At 30.7% G+C, this 26,008-nt stretch overlaps 2 protein-coding genes across 7 annotated transcripts in view; both read left to right on the plus strand.

The window, feature by feature from the left end:
• Positions 1 to 15,942, plus strand: part of side-IV (sidestep IV transmembrane protein) — a 592,042-nt gene extending 576,100 nt beyond the window's left edge. For 2 of the 5 annotated variants that reach the window (XM_088190337.1, XM_088190334.1), the window contains 8 exons: positions 7,974 to 8,133; positions 10,694 to 10,987; positions 11,061 to 11,197; positions 11,260 to 11,425; positions 13,533 to 13,686; positions 14,237 to 14,454; positions 14,550 to 14,701; positions 15,263 to 15,942. In XM_088190337.1, the coding sequence (XP_088046463.1) occupies positions 7,974 to 8,133; positions 10,694 to 10,987; positions 11,061 to 11,197; positions 11,260 to 11,425; positions 13,533 to 13,686; positions 14,237 to 14,454; positions 14,550 to 14,701; positions 15,263 to 15,412 (1,431 nt within the window). In that variant the 3' untranslated portion in view covers positions 15,413 to 15,942. Of the gene's footprint in view, positions 1 to 7,973; positions 8,134 to 10,693; positions 10,988 to 11,045; positions 11,198 to 11,259; positions 11,426 to 13,532; positions 13,687 to 14,236; positions 14,455 to 14,549; positions 14,702 to 15,262 lie in introns of all 5 variants that reach the window. The other 3 variants (XM_088190332.1, XM_088190333.1, XM_088190336.1) reach the window with 3 other exon arrangements.
• Positions 15,943 to 19,187: 3,245 nt separating this feature from the next.
• On the plus strand, positions 19,188 to 25,809 carry LOC148232890 (uncharacterized). 2 transcript variants are annotated; one of them, XM_088190012.1, is made up of 8 exons: positions 19,188 to 19,293; positions 19,356 to 20,187; positions 20,260 to 20,447; positions 20,962 to 21,084; positions 21,625 to 21,799; positions 24,571 to 24,807; positions 24,877 to 25,069; positions 25,135 to 25,809. In XM_088190012.1, exons 2-8 carry the CDS (start codon positions 19,432 to 19,434, stop codon positions 25,575 to 25,577), a joined length of 2,115 nt encoding a protein of 704 aa, XP_088046138.1. In that variant the 5' UTR covers positions 19,188 to 19,293; positions 19,356 to 19,431; the 3' UTR covers positions 25,578 to 25,809. The 2 variants fall into 2 exon arrangements, with proteins under 2 accessions (XP_088046138.1, XP_088046139.1); XM_088190013.1 differs by having other exon boundaries at positions 19,204 to 19,293; positions 19,393 to 20,187.
• Positions 25,810 to 26,008: the final 199 nt, after the last annotated feature.

Consider the following 26,008-nt stretch of genomic DNA (forward strand, 5'->3'; position numbering starts at 1 on the left):
TAGCAAAGTTAATCGTTCTTTAGACACCTTATAACCAGGCGCAGATTTTTCGGTTTTTGAAATGTACGTGCAATCAGGCATTTGCTTTCAATAAAGCCCTTTTTCGTCTACGTTAAACACTTGTTCATGTTTATGACCCCTCTTTCAAAAATTCCCTTTCAAATGATGGTATATTCCTTAGATGCGGCCTCATCGGCGCTAGCTGCTTCACCTTTCATTTTAAAATTCTGCAAATTAAATCTATTTTTGAATTTTTTAAAAAATCGACATCAAAAAAAAGTTTTTTTGCCGTTATAGCGAAACATTTTAGGCCGTATATCGAAAACATGCCTTAATTGAAGAGGGCCGTTATAGCGAAAGGCCGTATAAAGAGCGGCCGTATAGCGAGGTATGGGTGTATATTAATAAAAATGTGATACACTAATAGTGCAAGAAATCTGAAACAATACTTGTTTCAGATTTCTTGCACTATTATTTTTTTATAGAAAGTAAAATATTATATTTTTTGTGATTTGTGAAATATATCAACCTACAATTTGATATTTTTATTAGTAAAATTCTAACTTAACTTTTTTGCCAGCTCAAGTTAGGGGAAAATTTGTGGTTTGTTATAAATTCAAACCTTTCAAAAAATAAAATTGCTGATCTTTCTAATGCGCTGCAAAGTACTATTAAGAGTATAAGATATAACTTTTTCTCCATATACACGTGCAGGAGCTTGTGGCAAAAAATGTGTTACAACTCCTAGAATAAGTCGAAGAAATGTGTCTCTCAAATAAAATAAATAACTTAATAATTAAACCAAAATCATTTCAAACTATTAAAAATATTTTTAGAATAATTGAAAAAAATACAAAAAATATTTTAAGTAAAATAAAATAATAAACATATTTCATAAAAAAAGATCTATTTTTTAAATAATTTGTTATAATATTTAGTATACTTCTCAGACGAATCTATCTTTTAATTTTTGCCAAACATTAAGTGAAGGTAAAAATTAAGCATAATATCGACAGTAAATATTCTTAGTATCTTCACAAGAATATCTTTAAAATATTTTATATACAATATGTCTAGTGATTATTTTTGTGCTAATTGTACAAAATAATTTTAAATCCTTTCAAATGTCAAGTACACAGGTAGATTCGTACCTTTGGTATGTAATCGTGAAATTGTTATTTAACTTATAGTTCCGGAGCACGAGATTTGTCTGGAAGTTTTCGGCTGCAAGTTTGTGGATTTTGCGAATAGAATTTCCACTTAAGCTAACACCCCAACATGGCACTCGGTATTAATTATGCCGTTGCAAGCGTAAGCGAACTATGTTGCCATATGGCTCGACTTATTGTGATATTGCAGGAACAAGAAATAATACAATGCAAGCCGTAGCTATTAATTAAACTTCAAAGCATTGAATCAAATGCAACAAGGTCCAATAACAATCCGTCTATGACGTAGAAACAAAGCTAGAATTCTGGAAATATATTAAAGTGAAATGTTATATACTTCGTTGCTTTACTATACCATAATTCATAAAGTAAACGAATTAATTTTATACTAAAACACCATTATACAAAATTTCAATAAAAAGTATTAAAAATATCTGTCAGTCATTTGAGTAATTTGAGTATTGTTAACTTGTGTTTAAATATGTTTTTTATAAGATCATTAAAATCGAGATTTTCTAAAATTGTATATAAAAATATTGAGTAAAAATTCTTTGAAAGAATATAGCGCATATTTCGCTGTCATGTTTTTTATTTATAACGACATTGTAAGCAAGAAGAGAAAAAAATAAACAACAAAATGTGAACGATATTATAAAGTCATCGTAATTTTAGTATATTTTCAATATATATTTAAAATAAAATTAATTTAACACACATGATTATTGATACAAATCTTAAATTAAATCTTACTACAAAGAAAAAATATATTAATGCTTTTTATTACTCTTGCGTACTAAGACTAACTTTTAAAGTTGTTTTGCTGTATATTTTGCCCTAAATTTATATTTTATCTAAAATCGAAATATTCTAAACATTAATGTTTATCGCAATGAAAGTAATAGCTACAACAGTAAAAATAATCACGAATTTTAAAGATGCTCTCTTATTATTATAATATTTATTAACAGCAATTAACGACGCTAGATTCAGATATAAATTATAGTGTTAATGGTTTACGTCAAAAGCGCTGCGGTGCTTTATGCTTTCAGAAAATTGACCTCGCTTTTGTAGACCCCCGGAGGATAATTCGATTTGAGATCGTCGATAGTGGCCCGCAATGAATGCAATAATTGCAGGCGTGGGCCGCAGTTGGAAGCAAACAATGGTCACACTGTGCGGCAGTAGTATGTACCTGCTGCAGTACAAGTAGGCGACAAAATAAATTATTGACCATTTCGCTTCGGTGCTGTGACCCTAATTCAAGCGGGACGGAAAATTGACATTATTGTAACACTGTTAATAGACACAAACTACACCGGTTTTTATCTGTAGAAACTGTAGAAGCGCCGCTTAACTATTTATTATCGAGAATTATGTTTATCCTAACTTTATACAAATGCATCTAATGTGAAGCAAAACACACCACACTATTGAGCAATGAATATACAAAATTTTATATAAATATATATAAAAATATATGTTGAAAGTGTTAGATATGTTTAACAAACCAAAAGCTCGCTATGGCCAGGGGTTTTTAAATAAATTCTGCTTTCGTTTTAAATTATATCAAGCCATTATTTCGCTCGATGCGTCCAATTCAATTTTTCGCCGCTGTATTTCGCACATTAAGTTATATGGTCCAGCAAGTTTTCACGTACAGGACTTTGGGTGGTACAAACGCGCGATTATTCGAGGCTCGCGCCTAATGCAGAGTGACGCAGAGCTTTCAAAAAGCTCCTCTTTCGTTTTTATTAACGCGCTCGTAAACGGTAACAGGCGGAAATTTGGGCTTTGGAAAATTATGCGGAAAAACAAGCGAAAACAAATTTTCACGGCAAAACGACGAGTTTTGCGGAATGTGACAATTACCGTGAATAATTTATTTTTATTACTTTTTTATTATTAAATATTTTATTGCCGTGCTTTGATGAATTCATAAGATAAATTACAAACGCAATTTGTATGAAAACCTTGAATAATGCTTTTTTTATAGTTTATTTAGCAAATTTAGAACATAAATTCATCTACGTAATCTTACTGTGCTCAATTCAAATCGTGTTACTATTGAAAAATGTTTGTTCTAGAGCGTATAAAATTTGATGCTCAGTAGTGTGACGTTGCAACAATTTATTTTATAAATATATAATTAATTGTATATATACAGAGGAATATATACATTAATATCAAGCGCTGTAATCAAATAAACATGTCTAAAGAGGCCGAGGACTAGTAGTGGTGACTCTGCGTGTCTTTGCCGTTTGTCATCTGCATTGTCTACTTGCCAATTAGTGGTGGTAATGTTCAATTAATATTTATATAATCAAATGTCACGTATTTTATATAGACGAATAGCAGAAGAGGACAATAGAGAATTGCTCGCATTAGCATCTGAACACTGCCTTATTTTCCAATACTTACAAATCAAAAATAACTCACAACAATACTTTTCAATGCAAAATCAATAATAATATTGTCTCTAGACGCTTTTTTTGAAACTTTTAATGGTTGAATTTTTATACTGTGGTTATATAAAATTTTTGAGTGGCTATTATGCACTACTGGGTATGCTACACGATTTATAACGTTTTGTTTCAAACATCGCCACTGTCGTTTGCATCGTTTAAAATTGTTTATAGCCAAACTATTGATTTTTATATTTTGTCAACCCCCCTTCCCCTCCCCCATTTCTTGTACTGCAGATGTAGAAGAACATGTCCTTAATTCTAGTATCACACACTAAGGAAATCTACTAAAATCATAACTCAGGTCAAGCGGCGTAGCTAGGGTATGTGCCGCCCGGGACAATCTTTAAATTGCCGTCCCCCCACCCCATATATTTTTTCGCAGAGTCATAAAATCAGCATTACTTAAAATAATAAATTGATTATTGTTGAGCTCATGGTATTCGTAGATTTCCATAAATTTTATTTTATTCAGGGTTAAGAACCACACTAGATGATTCCATCGCGAATATGCCGCCCCCAAGCAAGTGCCGCCCGGGGCAGCCCGCCCCCTCCACCCCCCATAGCTACGCCACTGCTCACGTCACCCTAACCGTTTTACAAATGCGTTTTAAACGCTCAATTTAATAAACGGTAAAATTATTAACCGATTTTATTGCCTCGGAATCATTTATTTATTATTTATTTATTAAAATTATAACCATCGTGACCTGACAGGCAAACCTAATGCGTCACGATAGTCAAAAGTAATAATACATCATAATACATACGAATATAAACAAGACAAAACAACAGACACAAATCACCTCAACAGGTGTGCATTGTCCCATACGAACTGAACCAAAACTCCATATGTGCAAGAGAAAATGTCAAAATTACTATGGACAGAATTGAGCAGATAAATAGCCTTGGCCAGAGAAGAGTTGGCAAGTGCTCCAGCTTTACACTTAACAGGCAAGAATAGTGGACGCGACCGAGAACTATAATCACCTTCAGGAGCCCACATTTGAAGCTGCTCGAGCACTGAAGGATTGTCTACGATGCCCTTGAGCAATTTCCAGAAGTGTTTAATTACATAAACACTTCTGCGAGTCGACAAAGAAACGTATCCCAGGGCTCCCAAAATAAAAGCACTGGGAAACAAGAACGGATAATACCCGTATTCCTTCAAGTATAAATATCGAAGAAATTTACGTTGTACTTTTTCCAGCTTCAATTCATTACATTGATTCATTACGCCTGGGATCCAAATGATGGAGCTAGTTTCTAGTATGCTGCAGACTAGAGTATCATAAAGAGTGCGCAATACTAAAGTATTCCTGAAGTAACGCGCATTTCTCAAGATAAAACCGAGCATTTTTAAGGATTTGCTATGAGTCTCTGCAATGTGCTGGCTAAATTTCTAACGTTCTTCGAAAGTCACTCCTAAATCCTTAGTTGAAGAAAACCTTTCCAGAAAATATCCGCCTAGATGGTATGAATATTTTGCCGGCGTTAATGACCTTGAAAATGAAATTGTGTGAGATTTCTTTACACTGAAAGGCAATTGGTTATAGCAAGCCCATTTCCATATATAGTTGAGATCCTCCTGTAGGTCGAGGAAATCAGAAATCGAATGCATTTTTTTGTAAATTTTCAAGTAATCTGCATATAATAAAAAATCTGAATGCTCTATTGCTGTTTCTATGTCATTAATGAACAATAAAAACAACAATGGACCCAAATTGGATCCTTGAGGTAATCCAGTAGGGGTCTTATATCGTTCTGAAAAGGAGTTATTATACTTGACGAATTGATATCTATTGGTCAAGTAATTTGAGAATAGATTTATGAGATCTTCAGAAAACCCGAAATTAGATAACTTTTTTACAAGTAAAGCATGGTTAACTTTATCAAATACTTTTTCAAAATCTGTGTATACGACGTCCACTTGTACACCAGAGTCCAATGATTTTGAAACATAGTTAGACAAAACCATTAGATTAGTGACAGTGGATCGAGATTTACGGAAACCATGTTGTTGGTCGAGAAGCATACACCTGCAATGATTAAAAATGTATTTATGCAAAACAATTTCAAATAATTTTGCAGGTGATGAGATCAAAGCTATTGGCCTGTAATTGTCAATCTGAGATTTGGGACCCTTTTTATGAATCGGAGTGACTTTTGAACATTTCTACCATTCTGGAAAACAAGAGGATCTCAAAATTAAATTAAATATAAATCTTAGAGGCTGTAAAATACCAGACTTGCATCCTTTCAGAATGTAGTCTGGAATAAAATCTGGTCCCGAGGTAAAAATGGATTTTAGTCTGCTAAATCCATATTATATTGTTGTATTTTATCAAAACAGACAACATGTTATTACTTATAACCCTACTAGAAATATTTGAGATCTACTAACGATTACTGCGAAATATATCAGCACATTTCAGGCAAAAACTTAAAAAAAAAATTTGGCTATTAAACATTTCGATTTCATTTTACTTATGAAAAATATAAATATATTTATTGTGTCTGGTTGAGCTTTGATTTTTAATCATTATTTAAGGCAGCTAATTATATTTTATTTAATTCACTGTTCTGACCAATACACGCTCGCTGCCGCTCGCTTCCACCTATACTGTCTAACAGTGATGCACAATTTGTTTAATGGAACAATTAGTTAACATATTGCTCATTCTAATTGTACTAACATTATATAACATTTATATTCATAATTCAAGGTTATTTCTACTTAAAGCACATATGTATATAATCAGACACAAGCATAATTAAGGGTTAAAACTTAAAGAAAGAGTTGCCACATTATGTCATACCACATTAAGGATATTAATAAAAATATGGAGCAAGTTTCACCGTAGCAGTCTCTAGAATAGTGCTCCACGCTTCGTTTGATTTATTGTTATCATTTAAAGCAGCCATGGACTTTCCATCCACCACGTAGTACCTACATACACATACATATAGCATACCATAAGGCTACGCCGTAAATTAATGGGCTACGTGATACAATTTCGGTTTGGGCCGAATTAGACTGACGCACCGGTCAAACGCATACGTATGTTTAGATTAATAGGTTTAATTAATCTCGGCTTCACCTGTCCTGGGGGGGTTGTTTTTTTGTAATTATATTTTTACCCTCCATATTTCGCTTTATATTCATCGAATCGTTAGAATACAGTGACGTACATTGGAATTTAAAACGGTAGATTCGACTTATAATTTACGTTTAATATATTTATATAATTTAAAAACAAAAATACTTATTTTAAGTTTTGATTCTCTAATAATTTCGACCCGTCTAGACTGTAATTTCGTCATCATGGATAATGATATTAATAGAATAAACACCTATAGTCGTGTAAAACGCTCTGAAGTTAGCTGAGAGTGAAATAATTAATTATTTATTATCGATCCAATAACTTTCTTTCTTCATCTTTGGAACTAAACTTAACTAATAAAGAGAGACATTTTATTCTAACCGTCAACTACTCATAAAAAAGTAAGAATGCGACTGAATCCAATGTCCGTATTAGTAATATAAGCTCGCGATAACACTTTAAATATTAATATGTAGCAACCATTTAAAGTCGACGAATCATTGAATTAAATATACAAAACGTTTGCTTAATGTATACTAAATTAATGTAATCTCTGTTGTTTTTAAAATAAATACGATACTAGTCTCAAATAAACCTTGTTATCAAAATAGTCAACGATGTTTTTTAATTAAAATAATTTAAAACAACACCATTTCGTTGACAAAGTTTAAGTTATTAAATGTCAAATAAGTTATAAACACCTTTTCATCAAACATTTAGATTATGTTTATTTGTATAATTTTAAGATTATTGAAGTTAAATAGAACTCGATTTTGTAATTATAAAATAATGTTACTTTAAAGCGTTTCATAAATTGAGTTCTGAATTTATTCAGATTTTATATTATTTTATGTTTTTGTAAATCTCTAAATATGCTATCTAAATTGAACTGGGTCATTATTTATTTTTAGGTTTTCAATTTTAATTGTTATATTATAACTATAATAATAATTTGGAAATTTTGAGGCGCAACCCCTCAATTTCCAAATTATATTGAAATACGGTCACCGTAGTCCTGGTTTAGACATAAAATGCCTTTTGCAATTACGCGTCAGCCATAGAGAGCTCTGACAAAAGCGATAGTTGCATTGTGGGCGTTTTGGCTCATCACTTTTCGATTGAAACCCATAATGATACAGGACAAATTATTGGTTTTGGGATGCAATCGCCGCCATTGTCAGTCATACAATGCCTAAATCGAGGCTTTAAATTAACGTGTACCGTTTGTTTTATTCCAGGGAGAAGAACTGCACCAAAATGTTTCAGCGGGAGTTATCCTGAGTGACCAGAGCTTGGTGCTTCAGAGTGTCGCCAGAAAGACAGCTGGGAACTTCACATGTCTTGCAGCTAACGCAGAAGGAAAAGGAACGAGCAATCCTGTGGCTTTGATAGTCAGATGTAAGTAACAAAACTTAACAGCAACGAGAAACTAATACTTTAAAACACAAGCATACATATGTACATATATTTTGAACTTTAGACATTCTAGCTACTTCTAAATAACATATATATTTTTTATTAAAATAGCTTTATAATATATGATTTTCTCTCTTACCTAAAAATACTTCAAATTATCCCTATTTTTTTTCTATTATCTAACTATTCCAATCGTTAGCTATGAGTTTAATATAACACCCATTTAATGTATAGATACACAAATGGTATATCAAAATTAAGGAAGAGTAATAAAGACGTAGGAATTTGTTTTAGGGTTTCTCCCTGAAGCCAAATTAAGGTTCACATAAACATACTACCTATATTTGCTCGATGACTATTATTTTCCTTACATTGTTTATACAGGGCTTTATATATAATATAATACATAAATATTTTACATTTTTAATAATAATTTATTACAATAAGTAATACTTGAGATTTTTCTAAGCTATTTTTTTTATAGTCAAAGCCTGGGTTGATGAATTGGATGGCGCTTCAGCTTGACAGCTTTTATCAGCACTTTTGATAAACTTCTTAGAATTTACTTGTACCTACTCACCGGAATATTGGCATATAATACCACAAAAATAAATACTTCATTGAATGAATTGTAAGAAAATTAAATATGGGGTAGTCAAATATATAATTAAAAAGACTTCCTGCACTTTACCATATTTTTTACATTTAGCTTTAGATCCGCTTAATTGTGTTAAAAAAATAATTATATATTGTGTTATCAAAACTATCTTTCTTAACATAAAAAAAATATATCTTAAAAGGGAATAAATTTTAAGGAAAATATTATTTTTGTGATTATCACAGTTTACGAAGAGAGCAATAATGAAATTCACTAAAACTATAATAATAATAAATATGATTGGCCCCGCTCTCGAGCTGTTATTGCTATGATTAGGTTTTCAAGTTAATACGTTTGGCATTCATTAAAAGGTTATTTATTGCCATTAATGAGTTCTCATTTTTAAATCTAAATTTATTTTAATTAATTAATTTATTGCGTTACGGATGTTGTTGCTATGTTTTTAATTACGTTTTACATCCATTAAAGTGATATTCATTACATCTGCACATCCGGTGTTCCGAAATGTGGCATTTCAAATTTGTACCCAATATAATTAAACTTAGTTGACAAAAAATAATCCTGACAGTTGTGTAAACTAAAATTGGATTCTCTACATACAACAACCCTTATAGTAAACACCATCCTGCCAAAATTAATTCATCTGAAATAATCATGCTTAAAAAAGTTCATCAAAAGGCTTTTTTACTTTTAAAAATGAATTTGCCAAGACTCAATTTGAGGACAATCATAAATATGTTATGGTTACTGTCGATCATAATGGTACACAAAAGTATTGTTCTGGAAAGAGACGAATGTTTAATCAAGTGTTAAAAAACCGAATTGTAAAACTTGTTTAAGTGTGTTTTTTTTATCAAAATGGAAAAATGGCATTTTGACGCAATTTATCGTTCTCTCCGGGTCATTGGTTATGGTGGAATAATGGCTGGGCACATTCTGGTGCAGTAATTTATGCTATCAAAACAATCGGCGAATCGAAACAGCCATAAATATCCGATGGCGGATTTTTGTTTATCTAGCGCCGATTTCGTTTCGAGATTTACGGCGCTCCTGCTGAAATTTAAGTAGGAAGACTATACAGTATCCGGCCGGATGCTGGGCGGTATGGAAGTGGAGAGAAGAGGAATGAAAAAAATACGATTTTAAGAGGGCGGGTTCGAGGTCCACTTGGTGACAAATCGACGCATAAATCAAAGCTGGCGACGCGGTGTTTTGGAAAATGGCTGAAAATGTCTAGAAACCGAGCGTTCTAATATATAATGACGTATATCAAAAAGGATACTTATATTTTATATTAATACTAGTGGACCGTACTCTACGTTGATCGGTGTCAAGACTTCAAGCAAATAATACTGTGCTTAGTTATATAGAACCATTCTTGCTAGGTGATTCTTTCGAATGAGTCAAAGCTAGTTATTTTTCTTAACCTGAGATATAGACAATAGAAACAAAAATATTAAATTAGTCGCACGTCCAATTAGGCTAAAATTACCACTTGAAAAGCATCTTAAACTTTAAATTATCTATTGCTTTAAATCTTCACTATATCCTCGTAACCTAAATAGCAATCTTCTTGATTGACTAATATATGAGTGAGTCTTAGCGAGTTTTCTTCTGACATTTGGAAATAATAGCTATTATATAGGTAAAAATAATAGGAACTAATAGCCAACATTGTTTCAAACGATATGTATTAAAATTATGAAATGACCTACATTCACCTATATTATTTATGTATTTGTTGTACTATTAACGATTCAATGAACATTAAAAAAATACTTCGATGTACTCCCTTTCTAATCAGATGCCAACCAATCACATTCCTTTACCCTAGACACCCTCATTAATCGTTCCGAATGAAACGATGTATAATTGTGGTTGAATATACAGCAACGCAATTTAAACCGTACATTCTAATTCCAGATGTGCCAATGTGTCGGGACCAGCGCGAGGAGCTGTTCGGCGCACTCAAGCATGAAACTGTGCAACTAAGATGCGAAGTCGACGCTAATCCGCCCCTAGTCAGCTTTCATTGGACGTTCAACAATTCTGGAGAGCAGACAGAAGTAGCCTCCAGATTCTACAGCAGCGATGGATCAGTCTCAAGACTCAACTACACTCCAACTTCCGACTTAGATTATGGCACTCTAGCATGTTGGGGTGTAAACGCAGTAGGTCACCAGAGAGCTCCGTGCCTATACCAGTTGGTAGCAGCAGGTGACAACCTATCACATTGCCCTAACTCAATACAGTCATGACTTTAAATAAACTAAAGCAATAATCGTTCCAGGCCGACCGTTTCCCTTATCCAACTGCACCGTTGCTAACCAGAGTGCTGACGGACTGAGAGTCGAGTGCCTCGAAGGGTTCGACGGAGGACTACCCCAAAGTTTCCTCATGGAACTCCTCGAATTACCAACGCTGAAGGTAAATTTATTAATTGAATATTTAGTGAGACGTTGTACAATCTTTGGGTTGAACGTTTACAGTTGAGATACAACGTCAGCACCAACAAACCACCTCCGTCGTTTGAGATCGAAGGTCTGGAGCCAGGAGCTAGTTACAGACTCAACATGTACGCAGTCAACGGAAAGGGAAAAAGCGATCCTGCTACTATCGAGACGGTTGTGTTTAAAGGACAAGCTAAATTTGTTGGTAAGCATGGAACAGAATAAGCAATAAAAAATGTAAGATTAGTTTACTAATATGCTTTTTCACTATATTACTTAACTATTACTTTCAAAACTTATCTATATAATCATTGTTTTACAATATAACTATCAATAATATATATTTCCTTTTTCAAAACAAACTGTTTTAATGGCTGAAAAATAGTGTAGCTAAAATAACATATTGGAAAACGTTATATGTTCTGAGGCTTAAATGTAAATAAACTTTAAAATTCAATAACAATATTACTTTTTGCTAAATGGTAAATTTACCTTTAAATTATACAATAAATTCCTTAAATTTGACTGACTTTAAGTTTAAATGATTAAAACACTAGTAAAAATAAAAACCATTTTGACTGCAAAAGTTGTGCTTTATATAAATACTTATAGATAACTAATTTCTTCACTGTCTAATATACTACTACTATCTCTTATATTATATATTGTATTAAACATATATTAAATCATATTACATCATTTTATTATACGATATAGGTAATGATTTTTTATTTAGTTTGCTTATATGTTTTCTTTAATATAATTTTATAACATAATATTCATGCTTTTTTTTTATTTTTTATGTATTTTTTTATTATATTATATATGTTTTTCTATTTTGTAATTTTATGTATTCGTATATAAAGACTATTCAAACATTTAACAAATAAATACATGTGCTTTGTCTGCTTCACCTTATTTTTTATCTGAAACATTCACATCCTTGTAACAGAAAATATTTTTATGGTGGAAAGTGCTGTCAGAGACACCTGTCGCTTAAAGCTAAAAAATATAATAAGTTTACTAAAATAATATTCAAAAAGCTTGTATTATATACAAATATAACAATCATGAACACTAACTCAGTTGATAATAAATCATATACATATGTAAATGTAGTAAAGTACTGATCTTTTTTAAGCTAACTGAGAATATATATTTACTTAATATATAACCTAACCTAACTGAAAATACCTAATATATTATACTAAAAATATGTATATATCTATTTAAAAAAACAATATTTTTTTATACAAATATATCATTCAAGAAGACTAACTAAACTGATTATAAATTATGTATGTTAATTTAGTTAGCAATTAACCTAAACCTTCTTACTGAAAAAATACTTATTTAACCTAACCTAACCTAACCGAAAATACTATATATATTTTGTTAAAAATAAGTAACAGAAAATATACATATTGAACCTAACCTAACCAAAAATACTGTACACTTTTGTTTCTTCGGAGATATACTGTATGTCTCTAAAACTAAAGTGAAGTAGTTTCTTCGAAACGTTAGACACTCGATATGAGTTCCGTAGTCATTAATAAAAAAATTCTAAAAATATACATATATCACCTGCAGTAAAATATACTTTGGTCAAACTAATATAGGTAATATATAACATAGATACAGTTTGAGAAGCTGATGAACGCGCTTACTCTGAAGCAATGTGCTTTGCTTGATCTAAGATATAAATATGGTAAAAAAAATATAGAAAAATATATCATAAATGTAGATATTATATATTAATATCATATCTAATAGAAACACCGTAATTGTATTAATAGTATATTACCAAAAGTGTTTTATATTTATTACCCATGAAAATTATAATGTGTGCATAATATATAATTTAATTAAAATGGTATTAATCTAATCAAAAATATTTATGAACCGCTTAAAAATATTTTTGTAATTTACCAAAAATAATTGTTTAAAGTCCTATTATAGGAATAATATTGTTTAATTTTATAAAATACAATATAAATTGAAATTCGAGTAATAAAAATATATAAACATATTTTTCACCAGCCGTATTTAGCTAAAGAGCAGGTGCACAAAAATCCACATATATGTATATACATCTAGGTGTATTTACAAATATTCTTCTTTATTATATTATGTGAACCATTATCGCATGTTTAGTGTTGGTTTCTCTGAATTGATTAAATTATCTTTATTTAATCACTATTATTAACTCCTGTGATAGCCTCAATGTGTTACATTTGTTATTAACGCTTACTTTCATTCAACTTCTTATATCCATCCATAATATAATACCATATATTTGTATCAAATTACAGGTGCTAGTGCTACAATACCACTAAGTCCCGTTTTAGCAGGACTGATGGTAACAGCAGCTCTTTTAGCAGCAGTTGTTTGCGTAGTGCTTGCGGCACTCTACCGAAGACACGGTGCTGCTGCAGCACCGTTACCAGCTAAACATGCACCGCTTCGGTAAGTCATAGATATATTCATGTATATTAGCTAAAAGATGATTGTTTAATTCATATAATACTATTTTATTTATATTAAAAATAGTAATGGTCCTAACCCAGATCCTTGCAGTACACTCTGAGATATATTTCTTTGCTTACTAAACCACTTAAATGTATACTCTTAAGTTTTTTTAACATTATACCCCTATTTACTCTATCAAATGCTCTCATAAAATACAGGAATATTACTTTAAATATTTGATTTCTTAATTATCAACTAATCATATATCAATACCTGCAGTTCAGTCTTGCTAGAATATTTATTTCCAAAAGCCCATTTTCTATTCACATATTATATTAACTAATCTTACCACTTTAAAGACTGATTATTTCATTATATTATCCATACAAGGCAACGTGTTAATCGGTCGCATAGTCTCAAACTTTTTAGTGATTTTTACAAATTATGTTTTTATTCCAATATGTCAGATTCCAAAATTCACGTTGATTGTGTCATACTGATATTATTAAATTTATTTTAAATTATAACATGTATCACAATGTTTCAGGCCAATGGACGGTTCGCATAGATCCGGCGAAAGTCTTTGCACAGAAAGCATGGGCGGTCCAGTGATGGGCAACGGAGGAAGACCTGCCTCTCCCTTAGATTATCCTTCTTGTGTGGCAGCTGGTGCTCTGCCTTTACTACATCCATCTGGACCTGTATCCGGTGATAACAATGAAGACACGGATCCAGATATAATTCCTAACCAATATGGTAAATATGGTAATATATAGTTCTTTAATTCAACTTTAAAAATTTGTATAAATAATATTCAATACATTTTGATTATGCTCTATAAATGTGCTATTTTATTACAGAAAGGAGACCTGTTATTAAAGGTTACATGAGTTTACAAAGAACACCGTCTCAACGCCTCATCACAAAAGCAACAGCTGAAGAAGAAAGGTCAGATCCGGATGGGGGTGTCTTCCAATTTAAGCCAAAAGATCTAAAAATCACTCCTGCCAATGTAAGCTAAAATCGTTATTTAAGAGAATATAAGTCATATGTACTTAGCATATTGTATGTATTTTTCATACAATATGCTAAGTACATTTCATTTCTATTGAATCGTTCTAAAGTTGTATACTAATTCAAATGCAAAAGTATCCCTAGAAAAGTTACATAAAGCCCATGTAATGCATAAGCAATTGTGCTAAACTTCTATTAACAAATCCGGTGTAGAAAACAAACCACTATACCTATTTGTTTCCTAAGACATAATCCTCATTAAATGAAGAAAATTACTATTAATAATGAGTTTAACGTAATCTATTGGGTGGATATTAGAACTGACTATATTTATAAAATACAAAGATATTCAAACAGCTCATAAATATTAGGAATTAGAAATTGGACAGTATAATATAAAAGTGTGTAATATATATATAGAAACTTTAGGTTGATTTAGTAGTTTTACGTACTCTCCGCTAAAACATTTAATTTGTATAACGAACTTACAATATTTTCTTTCAGATCTATTATTATATGTTTATTTAGTATTATTAAAATACATCTTTTTTTCTTACAGTCATATCACAGTCTTGGCAGAGTACATAAAGGCGTCAACGCCTGCAGCCCTATCTCCTCGGGAGTGAATGTGACTTCGACGTTAACGATGCACAGGCTACGGCCTGAAATTGTGACTACATCGAACCGCATACAAGAGAGTTGTATTTAAAGTCACATTTAAAAACTTTAACGAGCTAGTTAATAAATTGTTCAAATTAATAATTTGTGAATGAGACTTTAATAAATTAAATAAAAAATAATACGGAGGCCAGTGATACATATACTATTATTTTGATATATAAAAGATTGAAATAAGTTTAAGCAAATATACTATGTTAATAAAGTTACTGTTTTATTGAATCGTTTTGTTTGCGGTAAGTCATGATTTGCATATATTGTGCATTGGTAAAAAACAAATTGTCTTATGAAAGGATAGATAAAAATGTGTTTTCTGATCGCAATATTGAAAAACTTACTATGCTTTTTTTAAGTCATATGAAAACTTTAATGTATAACTAAACTGTACTGATTGTGACATTTAATGTTGTAGCCAAGATATATTTTATCTATTGTTTATTATTACTAGTCTTAAGTGCAACCATAATTTTTATACATATATAAATAAAATACACGTTAAGTTCGCAGTTTATATTTGATATTCTTTGTACAATGTGAATAACTCAAACATGACGTATTTTGTATTATTGGTTAATTGTTAATTTTCCCAATGCATTGCAATTTATAAAAATAATTCGCATTTACTCACTAAAACTCAGACTGAAAACAAGTCTGGAAATAGAAATATTTGTTTAATTTATTTGTAAACTATTTATAACATAGTTCAAATCGATGTGTCTTCAATAACACAATTTTTTTTAATATTCTATTCTATTTTTAATGAAAAAATATAGTTTATATGTCGAACAAATACTTTCAATGGCTATTAATTATTAATTTGTATTTTTAGATATTATTTTTGCTTATTGTATATTTAAAAGACTCTTAATTATAGTTTTATTTAAAAGTGAGTTAAATGAAAAACTTAAATATTTTCAATCTCACACTTTATTTAACAAAAAAGTACTTACTGCATGAGTTTAATGGCTTAGAAAAGAAATAGATAGCTCTAGAATATAATATTTTGATCAAGTATAGCCACTCGTGTACCGCCTGTTGCACCTCTTCAACTGACCTGAGCCTTTATTCTTCCATCTTCTCTATGAGTGGCCCTAAGATGTAAAAATTACTATATATGAACACGGTGGATGTCCAAGGGTATATCTTAGATCATTACAACTGTTGAAAGGATATTATGTGCCAAGCATTGATATATTTCTAGCACGTGTACTTAATTGTAGACATTATTTGGCATGTGTTGTATTTGTAACAGTGTTTTCCCTGAGCATGTAGTGCTCTAAAATTATCCATCGTTCCTTGTTTGCTGCAAACTTGCAACAAGTATCATTCTATAACTTTCTAGTTCACTTATACACTTGCTGGAGTGACAGACACATCACTATACAGTACTTTTATTCGCTGATTAATTTGAATGGGTTTTACAAATTCACTACTAAAAAATTCTTCATTAATTCTAAATTCACTACTAAAAAATTCTTCAGTTCTACATTAATGCTTATTGCAAGTTTGCAAGTGTATATGCCATTTCAAGCTACTGCTGTCTTCGTATTGTATGCCTTATTTGTTCTAACTATCGGACACTCTTTAAGCTGTTTTGAACTTTGAACAAATCAATATATAATTACTGTCAAGTTTGAGAAATTCACTCTATATTTTTAATGTCAATGGTTGTGATTATATTATTTATGTTTATAATTTATATCAAATATTAAGTCATTTTAAATGTAATGATAATTAAAAATCAATGCAACTAAATATGGAACGAATAGCATATTTAATATGTTTAAAGATTTCGCATTTATACTTTTTTATACAATTAAACATTAAATATAAGTTTTTTTATTTTAATATTTATTTTACTACTATTACTAACAGGGTTTTGAACATGATGAATTATTAATATGTGAAACGTGTATCTAATATCTCATTCTTATTACTGTGTATTATTTTCAATTTTACTAACTAATCTTTCCACGTTGATTCGTTCCTTATTATATTTATAAATGTTATTAATAATTTCATTTTATATGAGCATTTATTCGTTTATACTTTACGAGTGTACAACAGTATGTACATACATATTGATATAATAAAATATTTGTGTATATAAATTAAACGAATAGATTTTTTATACTTTTATAAAAAGAAAAGGCCTTGTTAAAAAAATATATAAAAAAATAAGATGTCCATTACTGTTGTCACAGACAAATTTATCATGAATGTTTACTATATTAAAAAATGTTTAAAAAGAATCATTGTAAATACATACATATATGCTTAATATATACATAATACATATATATAAAATACTGAGATTTTTATGGTTTACCAATATTTTTTTTAATGTATTAATATTTCAATTTAGTTTGATTTAAATATACAAAATTGTTATGTTCACAAGTTATGTAAATAAATAAAATAGCAATGAAAATATATTGAAACAATGTAAAGATAAACTTACACTACTGTATGAAATTCTATGCGAATAATAGACATTTATATTTAGATAACATATATATTATATGCATGTATATACGTATGTACATGCTTACAGGTGTATATAATATATATTAAATATATATAAAATATACCATATTGAATTCAGTAAGTATTAAATAGTTTTGAATATTTTAATTAATGTTCAATGTACATACCTATAATGTTATAGATTTTAATTTTAACTGTGATGATGTATTAAAATTTCTAATAATTAATTATAATAAATGTATAATAAAAAAGGCAAATTGAGAATACTTATGCTGTTTTATTTCATTATGTTTTTATAATCGTCTAGTTTTAATATGTTGGATATTTGAATTACAAATAATCAGACGAATTCATCATTAAACTTGACTGAAAGTGAAGCCATCATACGTTAACATGTGTAGAAAACCAACAATTTAAACTTGAGTCAGTGGCAGAAATAATCAGATCATATAATGTCACAGGATATTATTGTTTAATCGAAGTCGTAAAAGACGGATATAAAGAGGACCGTCCCCAGAGCTCCATGATCAATAACCAGCAACAAGACAGTCAAGAATCAAACAGAGAATCACAACTATAAACTCCTAATCTGTTACGAACGATCTGTGTATGTTTAACATATAATACTTATATTATATTAAATATATAAATAAAAAAGTTTTTTTTGTCTTTAGTCTTAATAACATCAAAACAAATTATATAAAATAAAAAACTTTAAACGCCTCTCTCATAATCTTGTCTTCTTCATTTAAAATTTCTAAGATAGTTTTTAAACAAATATTTACATTATGCCCTTTTTCTATCCTCATATTGAAGTTTATATTAAGCTAAAGAAAAAACTATGCGAAAATTAACTTCCTATTCTTCTATCTTCGCCTTCAAATGATTCCACCAGTAGTACTCGCAATATTGGACGGTACGTCCTCGTCCGTTTTGGTAATAAAATTACTCGTGTATCATGTTTTATTTGTCACAGAGCTGTATTAAATGCATAAACTAATAAAATGGTATTTAGAATTTTTTTACTGCGAACGTTTGAGAAACCGCGCGTACATGACATCATCGAATTTGAGTAGGTAATGCGTTTGTATATGTGCATAAACAATGACAAAAAGGTATAACGTGATGTCGTTCTGCGCTCGATAGAAAATATTTGAATCTCTCAACAGTTTTAATCACACTATATTATTTATAAATAATAGGGAAATATTTTAAGAATACAGTTTTTAAAGTGATATATATTTTATATAATACAAATCCCTTAAACTATTTTTTAATATGCTACATAAAACTTATACCTATAATAAAAAAAACGTAATGATCATTAAAATGTTTGTTATGGCCAAACCTATACGACACACTAACACGTGAAGTGTCAAATTGTCAATATTTAAATACATATCGTGTGTTTAACCTTATTTTACGGTAAAATTGCAGATTCTATCAAATTTTAAACTATTTAAATCATATATATTATTTTTTTATAGATATTCTAACCTTCAATTTTTTTTCGTTTGCTGATAGACTAAATTTGTTGTGAATGTGACACAATAATCAATAAAAATGTCAACGAGAAGAGCGCGTATCAAGTCTGTGGCTGCAATACCAGTCAGAAAGAAGCCAGTTGTAGTAGAAAAGAGTCCGCTGAAAGCTAAATCTTTGGAAAAAGTAGAAATACAAGCAAACCCTCCGGCTGTTCAAGAAAATGTATCTGAACAAGAAACGACTGTTAATAATACAAAAGAAGTTCAAAATAATACGATTGCGAATAAGGTAATAAATGATGCAAATGAAACTTTACCAAGTAATACTATAGAAGCGGATTCCGAACTGGATCCGAATAAAAAATGTATAGAGACGACAGCAGAAGTAAAAACTACGTTCAGGCGAAGAACTATGAAACCTATGATTAATATTCCTTCTAAAAAGAGAAAGGTAGAACCAATTACGAAGCTTAATTCGCCGATTAAAGTCAACTCGCCCGTTTCGTACAAAAATAGCACTGAACTAATAACTGAATGTTCAAAATCGCCTTCACTACAACCCGTTGTAGATATCAATCATCATGAAACGTCTAGTTCGCCTTGTATTGTAAATGCCGAGAAAAGTACGATTTACGGTATCACTCCTCTGATCAAACCGATTGATAGAGATGCTAAAAAGAGCGTTGGAAACGATTCTGTTTCAAGCAGTCCGTCTCCGTTGAGCACTGAGTGTAATTTTGATCCGATTATACCATTACCATCTCCATCGCCCTCGAAGAATCGCTTTAAATTGAGACCAGCGCCTCTGTTCAGTCCAAGAAGGAACAGCATACATGTGATTATATTTATAGACTACCATATTAAATATGTTTTGCAATGCATTAATCTCAAAATAAATATGTTTTAGGATAACGAATTGGATGATGATTTAAATCGAACTAAAAACAGATCCGATGAGCTAAGAAGTTCAGTGATAAACATAAATATACCTTCGACTCCAAATTCTGTTATATCCAACGCAAATAGAAATCGTAATGATTCAATATGTTCCCTTGGAATCGATGCAAGTGTCATTGTAACACCACGACCCAAAAAGTATACAATTACCTAATAACCAAAGACTCCCAAGGCAATAACAAAAATATTGATATGTTATTTTATATATTTTCCAATCTATTTTCGACAAGAAAACTGTAATTTATTTCAACCCTACAACTAAATCATACTGTAATGTCTTCTGTTATTGTTAAAAATATTGTTATAAGGGCATACATAACGTAACTTCAAATGTTCTAGTCGTTTTTTTCTCACACAATAAGACATAACCTAAATCATTCTCATCTTAAATACTATATTTGACTACCGTAAATAAAATGTAATTAACAGTACTTTCTTGTTATCGAGAGCCATTTTTCTAATATTAAATAAATATATAAAACATGTATTCAAAACCTCATACCGAAAAACAGCAATCTAATTTTTACTGCTAGCCAAATAACTTATTATTTGCTTGTTGGTTCTATATATTTTATCTATTTCAGTTAACACGTTCTTGCCTTGGGGTATATACACTATTTTTTATGTATACTAAACTGATTCTATATTATAGACTTAACACAAGTACTGAAAATACGAAAAGATCTACGATCAGAAGACGCATAATGAACAGAGAGCCTCAAAATCCACTCACAATGAGTGATCTTATTTATTATAATCCGCCTAACAATGCAATGTATGTATAATTTGTGAATGTTATTATCATTTTATCAATATTATTTAACTCTTTGAGTAGTGAGTAAATTTTACGTATTTTTCCATAATTATTTATATTTTTTTTATTGCATTTATAGTAAATTATAGAAAAAAATCAGCAATTTTCAACGTTTTACTGCTTTGATTTATTTTACTAGTATGTTTTAATAATTTATTTCAACACTTTTCTATAATTCAATTTCTTTCATTTATTTTACATATTTTTTTATATATTATTCGACTTTTATGGAGCTCTAAATTTTTTTTTATAAAATATTTTTTGTTACATTAATTTATTTCGCACTCTTTAATTTATTGGTATTATTTTCCATAGAAATCATTTACATTAAATGAAACTTAAAAAAGTATTTAAATATATTGTTTTTTATTTATTGTTTTTTTAGTTACATATGTAAATACATATATAACTATCTGGGGTACCTCAAAACAGTGAAAGATCGACCATATACATGTAGAGCGAAACGGTTCAAAGGGTTAATTTACTTGTTGATATTTTTAGGAAATCGACGAAGACAGCCAAGAAAGAAGAAAAACAAATTGTTGATATAGTAAAAGAATCTAAGCCTCAAGAAACAAATGATGTAAGCTTGAATACTAGCGACGCCAGTGCTATACCTGTACCGCAAGTGAAACTTGGACCAAACGGAGAGATTGTCATCGATGAACAAAGCTTGGTAATATAAATTGTTATAATTGCAATGCAACTTATATTTCATTATGGTATTAATTAATGTAAGAATATGAAAGCCCTTGTGTTTTTGGTTGTGAACTTTGAACCTGTGGCATAGCTGATGTGGCTTTAACATAATATATTTTTCCACAAATGCTTGGACAAATAGGGAAAGGCTTATTTAGACCAAATAGGGCATATTTTTAAACTTTTCTAATGTTTCCCCTATAATGAAGCATAAATACGTCTTCTGGGTGTCACTTTATTAACAAATCCATTGTGGTCACTTCCTAATATAATGTAATGCTTTTTGTACGGTTTTAGTGAGTAACGCAATTATTGTTTGCGTCGGGCATGGACGTCATTTGCAGGGGCAGGTGGGGGCATTTGCTCCCCCTTAAATTTGGCCAAGAAAATACATGTTATTTAATGAAATAATAAATATATGATGAAATTTAAATATTAAAAAAAACTTTTGTCCAACTTTTTTGAAAACTTTTGTCCTCTCTGTTCCCTGGAAAAAGTTGCAATGACGTCCCTGATTCTAAACTAGTAATTCTCAGATTTTCCCTCAAAGAAAATCTAAGAAAAACAGTCGAATCTATCCCGAAATTATTTTTTTAAATATGACACTTAAGTGAATTATATCAGAATACATTTTCACCAGTAGTTATATATTTTTACTGATGCTCGGATTTTCCCGGACAGGATCAATCACGACACGAATTTTGAGCACAGAAACTTTCCGGACACAATTTTTTTTAATAAAAAAGTCAAATCAAAATATCTAGTGTTGGTATTTTGATTATTTTTATAACATTTTTAACTAGTTGACGCCTATACAAAATGAACAATTAAATGTAAAATAAAGATTGGTAAAATAAACTTTTTGGCGGCGACTTTATGAAAATAAATGGCAATTTTCGGATGTGATCAACAAATAAAAATTGCTGCGTACACAGATTTAATGCAAAAAACAAATATCCCTTCTCAGAAGTCAAAAATTCACATCAAAAGTAATAAAATCGTGTCGGCGCCGTCGCAGTGGGAATGCTCGGTAAGCGTTCTCATTGCGACGACGTTAACACGATTTTATTGCTTTTGATGTGGATTTTTCTCTTCTGAGAAGAGATAATTGTTTTTTGCATTTTCCTATTGATCAAAATTCGGTTTAGATATGCTTCATTCGATTTTTAGGGAGCGTAACCCTAGGGGTGGTTGACCTCGCGTCCAATGAGACTCCTGGTCGAATCCTATTAGACTGTTTATTATTTTATATTTACAAGTTTGTTAATGGACGAATATGGCGTGACGTTTCTCGTGATGTCGGAGTTCGTGCAGTTGATGATGCTCAGGATGGCTCAAGCTGCATGCGACAGGTGTCAGGAGTGTCAGGTGGGGGCGCGTAGCTGGTTCCTCAGGAAGGCTGCTGGTCGTCGTTTGCCGCTGATTCCGCTCTCTGGCGTCTCGTGCCTCAGCGTCTCGACTCTCGCTTGACTACCTCGTGGATTGTCCTTGGGCCCTCTACCAAGGTCTAGTGTCCACTGCGGATCAACTCGGATCAACTGCCGTCTCCTCGTCGGAGTCCGGGCTTATATTCTTTTAGGGGATGCACCCTTGCTGGCCAATCAGGCTTGTGCGTCGATCTACTAGCCAATCGCTGGAGTCGCTTCGTAGAATTCGAGAAATCGGATGTTGCATATTTGGAAGCGAGTTTTTGCTTGCTCCGACTTTCGAATTCTACGGAAAGGGTTTGCTGTTGTGATGATTAATTGCATCCGCACCGTTTAGTCACAAAAGGGATTTTCTTAACGACCCGTGTTGTGTGGTCAAAAGAAATCCCTCTTGTGCCATGATGTTTGTCTCATTGTTAATGGTGAACATTCTTGGTTACGGGCATTAACAATGAGACAATTGCCATTTTTTTGTGCGTTACTATTCATGGTGGTCGACAGTCGCCACAGATTCTTACTTATTGTAAGTCATAATATTATTATAAAAAGTCTAAATATGAACTCTAAATAACCGAGCGTTTCCGAGCGACGGCGCGATTTTATTGCTTTTGAGTGGATTCTAAACAAGGATGTCGTTTGAGGGAATTTGGCCAGAAAAATGCACGTCATTTAATGAAATACTATGAATCTTTCTAGATTTATTCGTAAAGCACCTTTGTTCTATCTAGTGTTCAGAGTTTTTCTGGACAATTATGTAGAATCTAATATATAAATTTATATTTTAATGAATCATTGTAGCAAGATGTAATGAGAGAAAAATATTGCATATAGCTCTAAATAAAATTATTTAAACAACCATAACAAAAATACTATATGAAATTTTTACAAATTTCTAGAATTCATACTGAAATCTTCTGATTTATTGCTATATCTTTAAAATCAATATTCTTCAAAAGGTATACATTTTTATTTACTAGAAAAAAAATATTTTAGACCCTTTCTCGAAAAACTTTTGTAGAGTAATGTCTATCTACTTCACTACATTTATCACTTTCTTTACTTTGCTTAGTGATTGAAATTGTTTGCCCTGTAGATTTTTTAATCTATCCGTATAGTTTTTAACCATTAGGTATTAAATCAAGGTAATATTAAAGTTGTGGTAGTAATTCTCATCGCAAAATTTGCCAAAATAATCTTTACTTAAGCTAGCAGTATTGATCATGTAAGACTATATACTGTTTGTCTAACAAGTTAATTGAGTTATCTTATCTTTATACAGTGTTATCGATTGATTACTATGCAATATGAATTTATTTTATAGGTGATTGAAACAACAGATGCGGTAAAAAGTCGTACAGAACTATCAAAACTATCGGTGGTGTACGAAAGCGGATTGGGTCCTGGTAGTGGTGGAATCTACCGTCGAGCTTCTCGCTCCAAAGACTGGTCCCATTGTGAGACACTTAGATTTTACAAAGCACTCAATACAATTGGAACAGATTTTGCATTAATGCTTTCATTGTTCCCCGGCCGAACAAGGAAAGACCTAAAAGTCAAGGTATTGCATTTTGGTTTTATTATATATTTCACAAATATAAATGATTTTTAAACATTGTTTTGATTTTAGTTCAAAAGAGAAGAAAAACACAATCTCAAATTGGTGAACAAGGCGTTGCTGAATCCTTTAAATTTTGACATCACAGAATTGGAGCAGCAGCTCAGTAACGATCAGAAAGCAATGGAGCAAAGATCAGTTATAAAAAAAATGCAACCAAAAGTCCAAACTGAACCTAAGCAGAAGAAAAAATATATTAAAACAAGTATGTTAAAAAAATTTAATAAAATAATAAATAGTGTTTCAATATAATAATTTATGTATTTTAAGATATATCATTAAAAACTCTCGGTATGGAACCTCCAGAAAAAAAACCTAGAAAAAACAAATCTGCCATTGAAGTGAAATCAACTAAAAATCCCCCAGTTATTACTAGCAGAAGTAGCATTTCAAGATCCACCAATTCCAGTGAAATTCGACCTAAAAGAGTTGAAACTCCTCTGCCGAGCGAAGGAGTTGCTGACGTCGAACCCGGATCGATGATAATCCTCGTTAACCAAGTGCCGAGTAAACCTGGTTTCAACACCTTACAAGCTTACATAGCGAATAAAAGTGAAAACTCTGAGATGACACCTATCAATTTGGAGTTCAAGATGTTGATGTCTATAGCGAAGGAGATGAATATTTTAAAACCAGGGCAAAAATACATACCGGTGCATCACGATAAGAACGTCAGCAATTTATTGTCGCCAATTCACTCCTCGTCTATGTGATATTGTGCCAGTTATAAAATATTATTGCTTTTATAATATTCAAAAGCGCTTTATTATGGATAAAACTTTATGCTGTAACTATAAATCGTCCACCAGTATAAACCCCGTGGAATTACTTTCTTTATTTTATTATAACTTTAATTGAAAAATATTTTATCTACATGGATATAAGTACATATAGATATGTATTAAGCTTCTAAAATATAAATAAATAATATTTTTATTTCGAGTATTATTTGTATATCTTTTTTATTTTAAAAAATATGAATTAGGGAAACGATATATTTATATTTTTTAAATGTTGAAATTGAATATATTATATTTGTATTGCGAGAGTACCGAACTGTGTTCATTTAAGAGAATAAAATAAAGACCCAAAAATGCGATTTTTTAGTCATGACTAAAAAGTTTTTGTGATGTTTCATTTTTTT

This window comes from Plectrocnemia conspersa, unplaced genomic scaffold, assembly GCF_051122295.1.
Source record: "Plectrocnemia conspersa isolate PC_06_02 unplaced genomic scaffold, ASM5112229v1 ptg000008l, whole genome shotgun sequence".
Lineage (NCBI taxonomy): Eukaryota > Metazoa > Arthropoda > Insecta > Trichoptera > Polycentropodidae > Plectrocnemia > Plectrocnemia conspersa.

Coding starts and splice junctions, on each gene's coding strand:
- LOC148232890 (XM_088190012.1), top strand. CDS start 19,432: ATGTCAACGAGAAGAGCGCGTATCAAGTCTGTGGCTGCAATACCAGTC. Junction 20,188..20,259: donor CAAGAAGGAACAGCATACAT/GTGATTATATTT, acceptor AATATGTTTTAG/GATAACGAATTGGATGATGA. Junction 21,085..21,624: donor AATCCGCCTAACAATGCAAT/GTATGTATAATT, acceptor TGATATTTTTAG/GAAATCGACGAAGACAGCCA.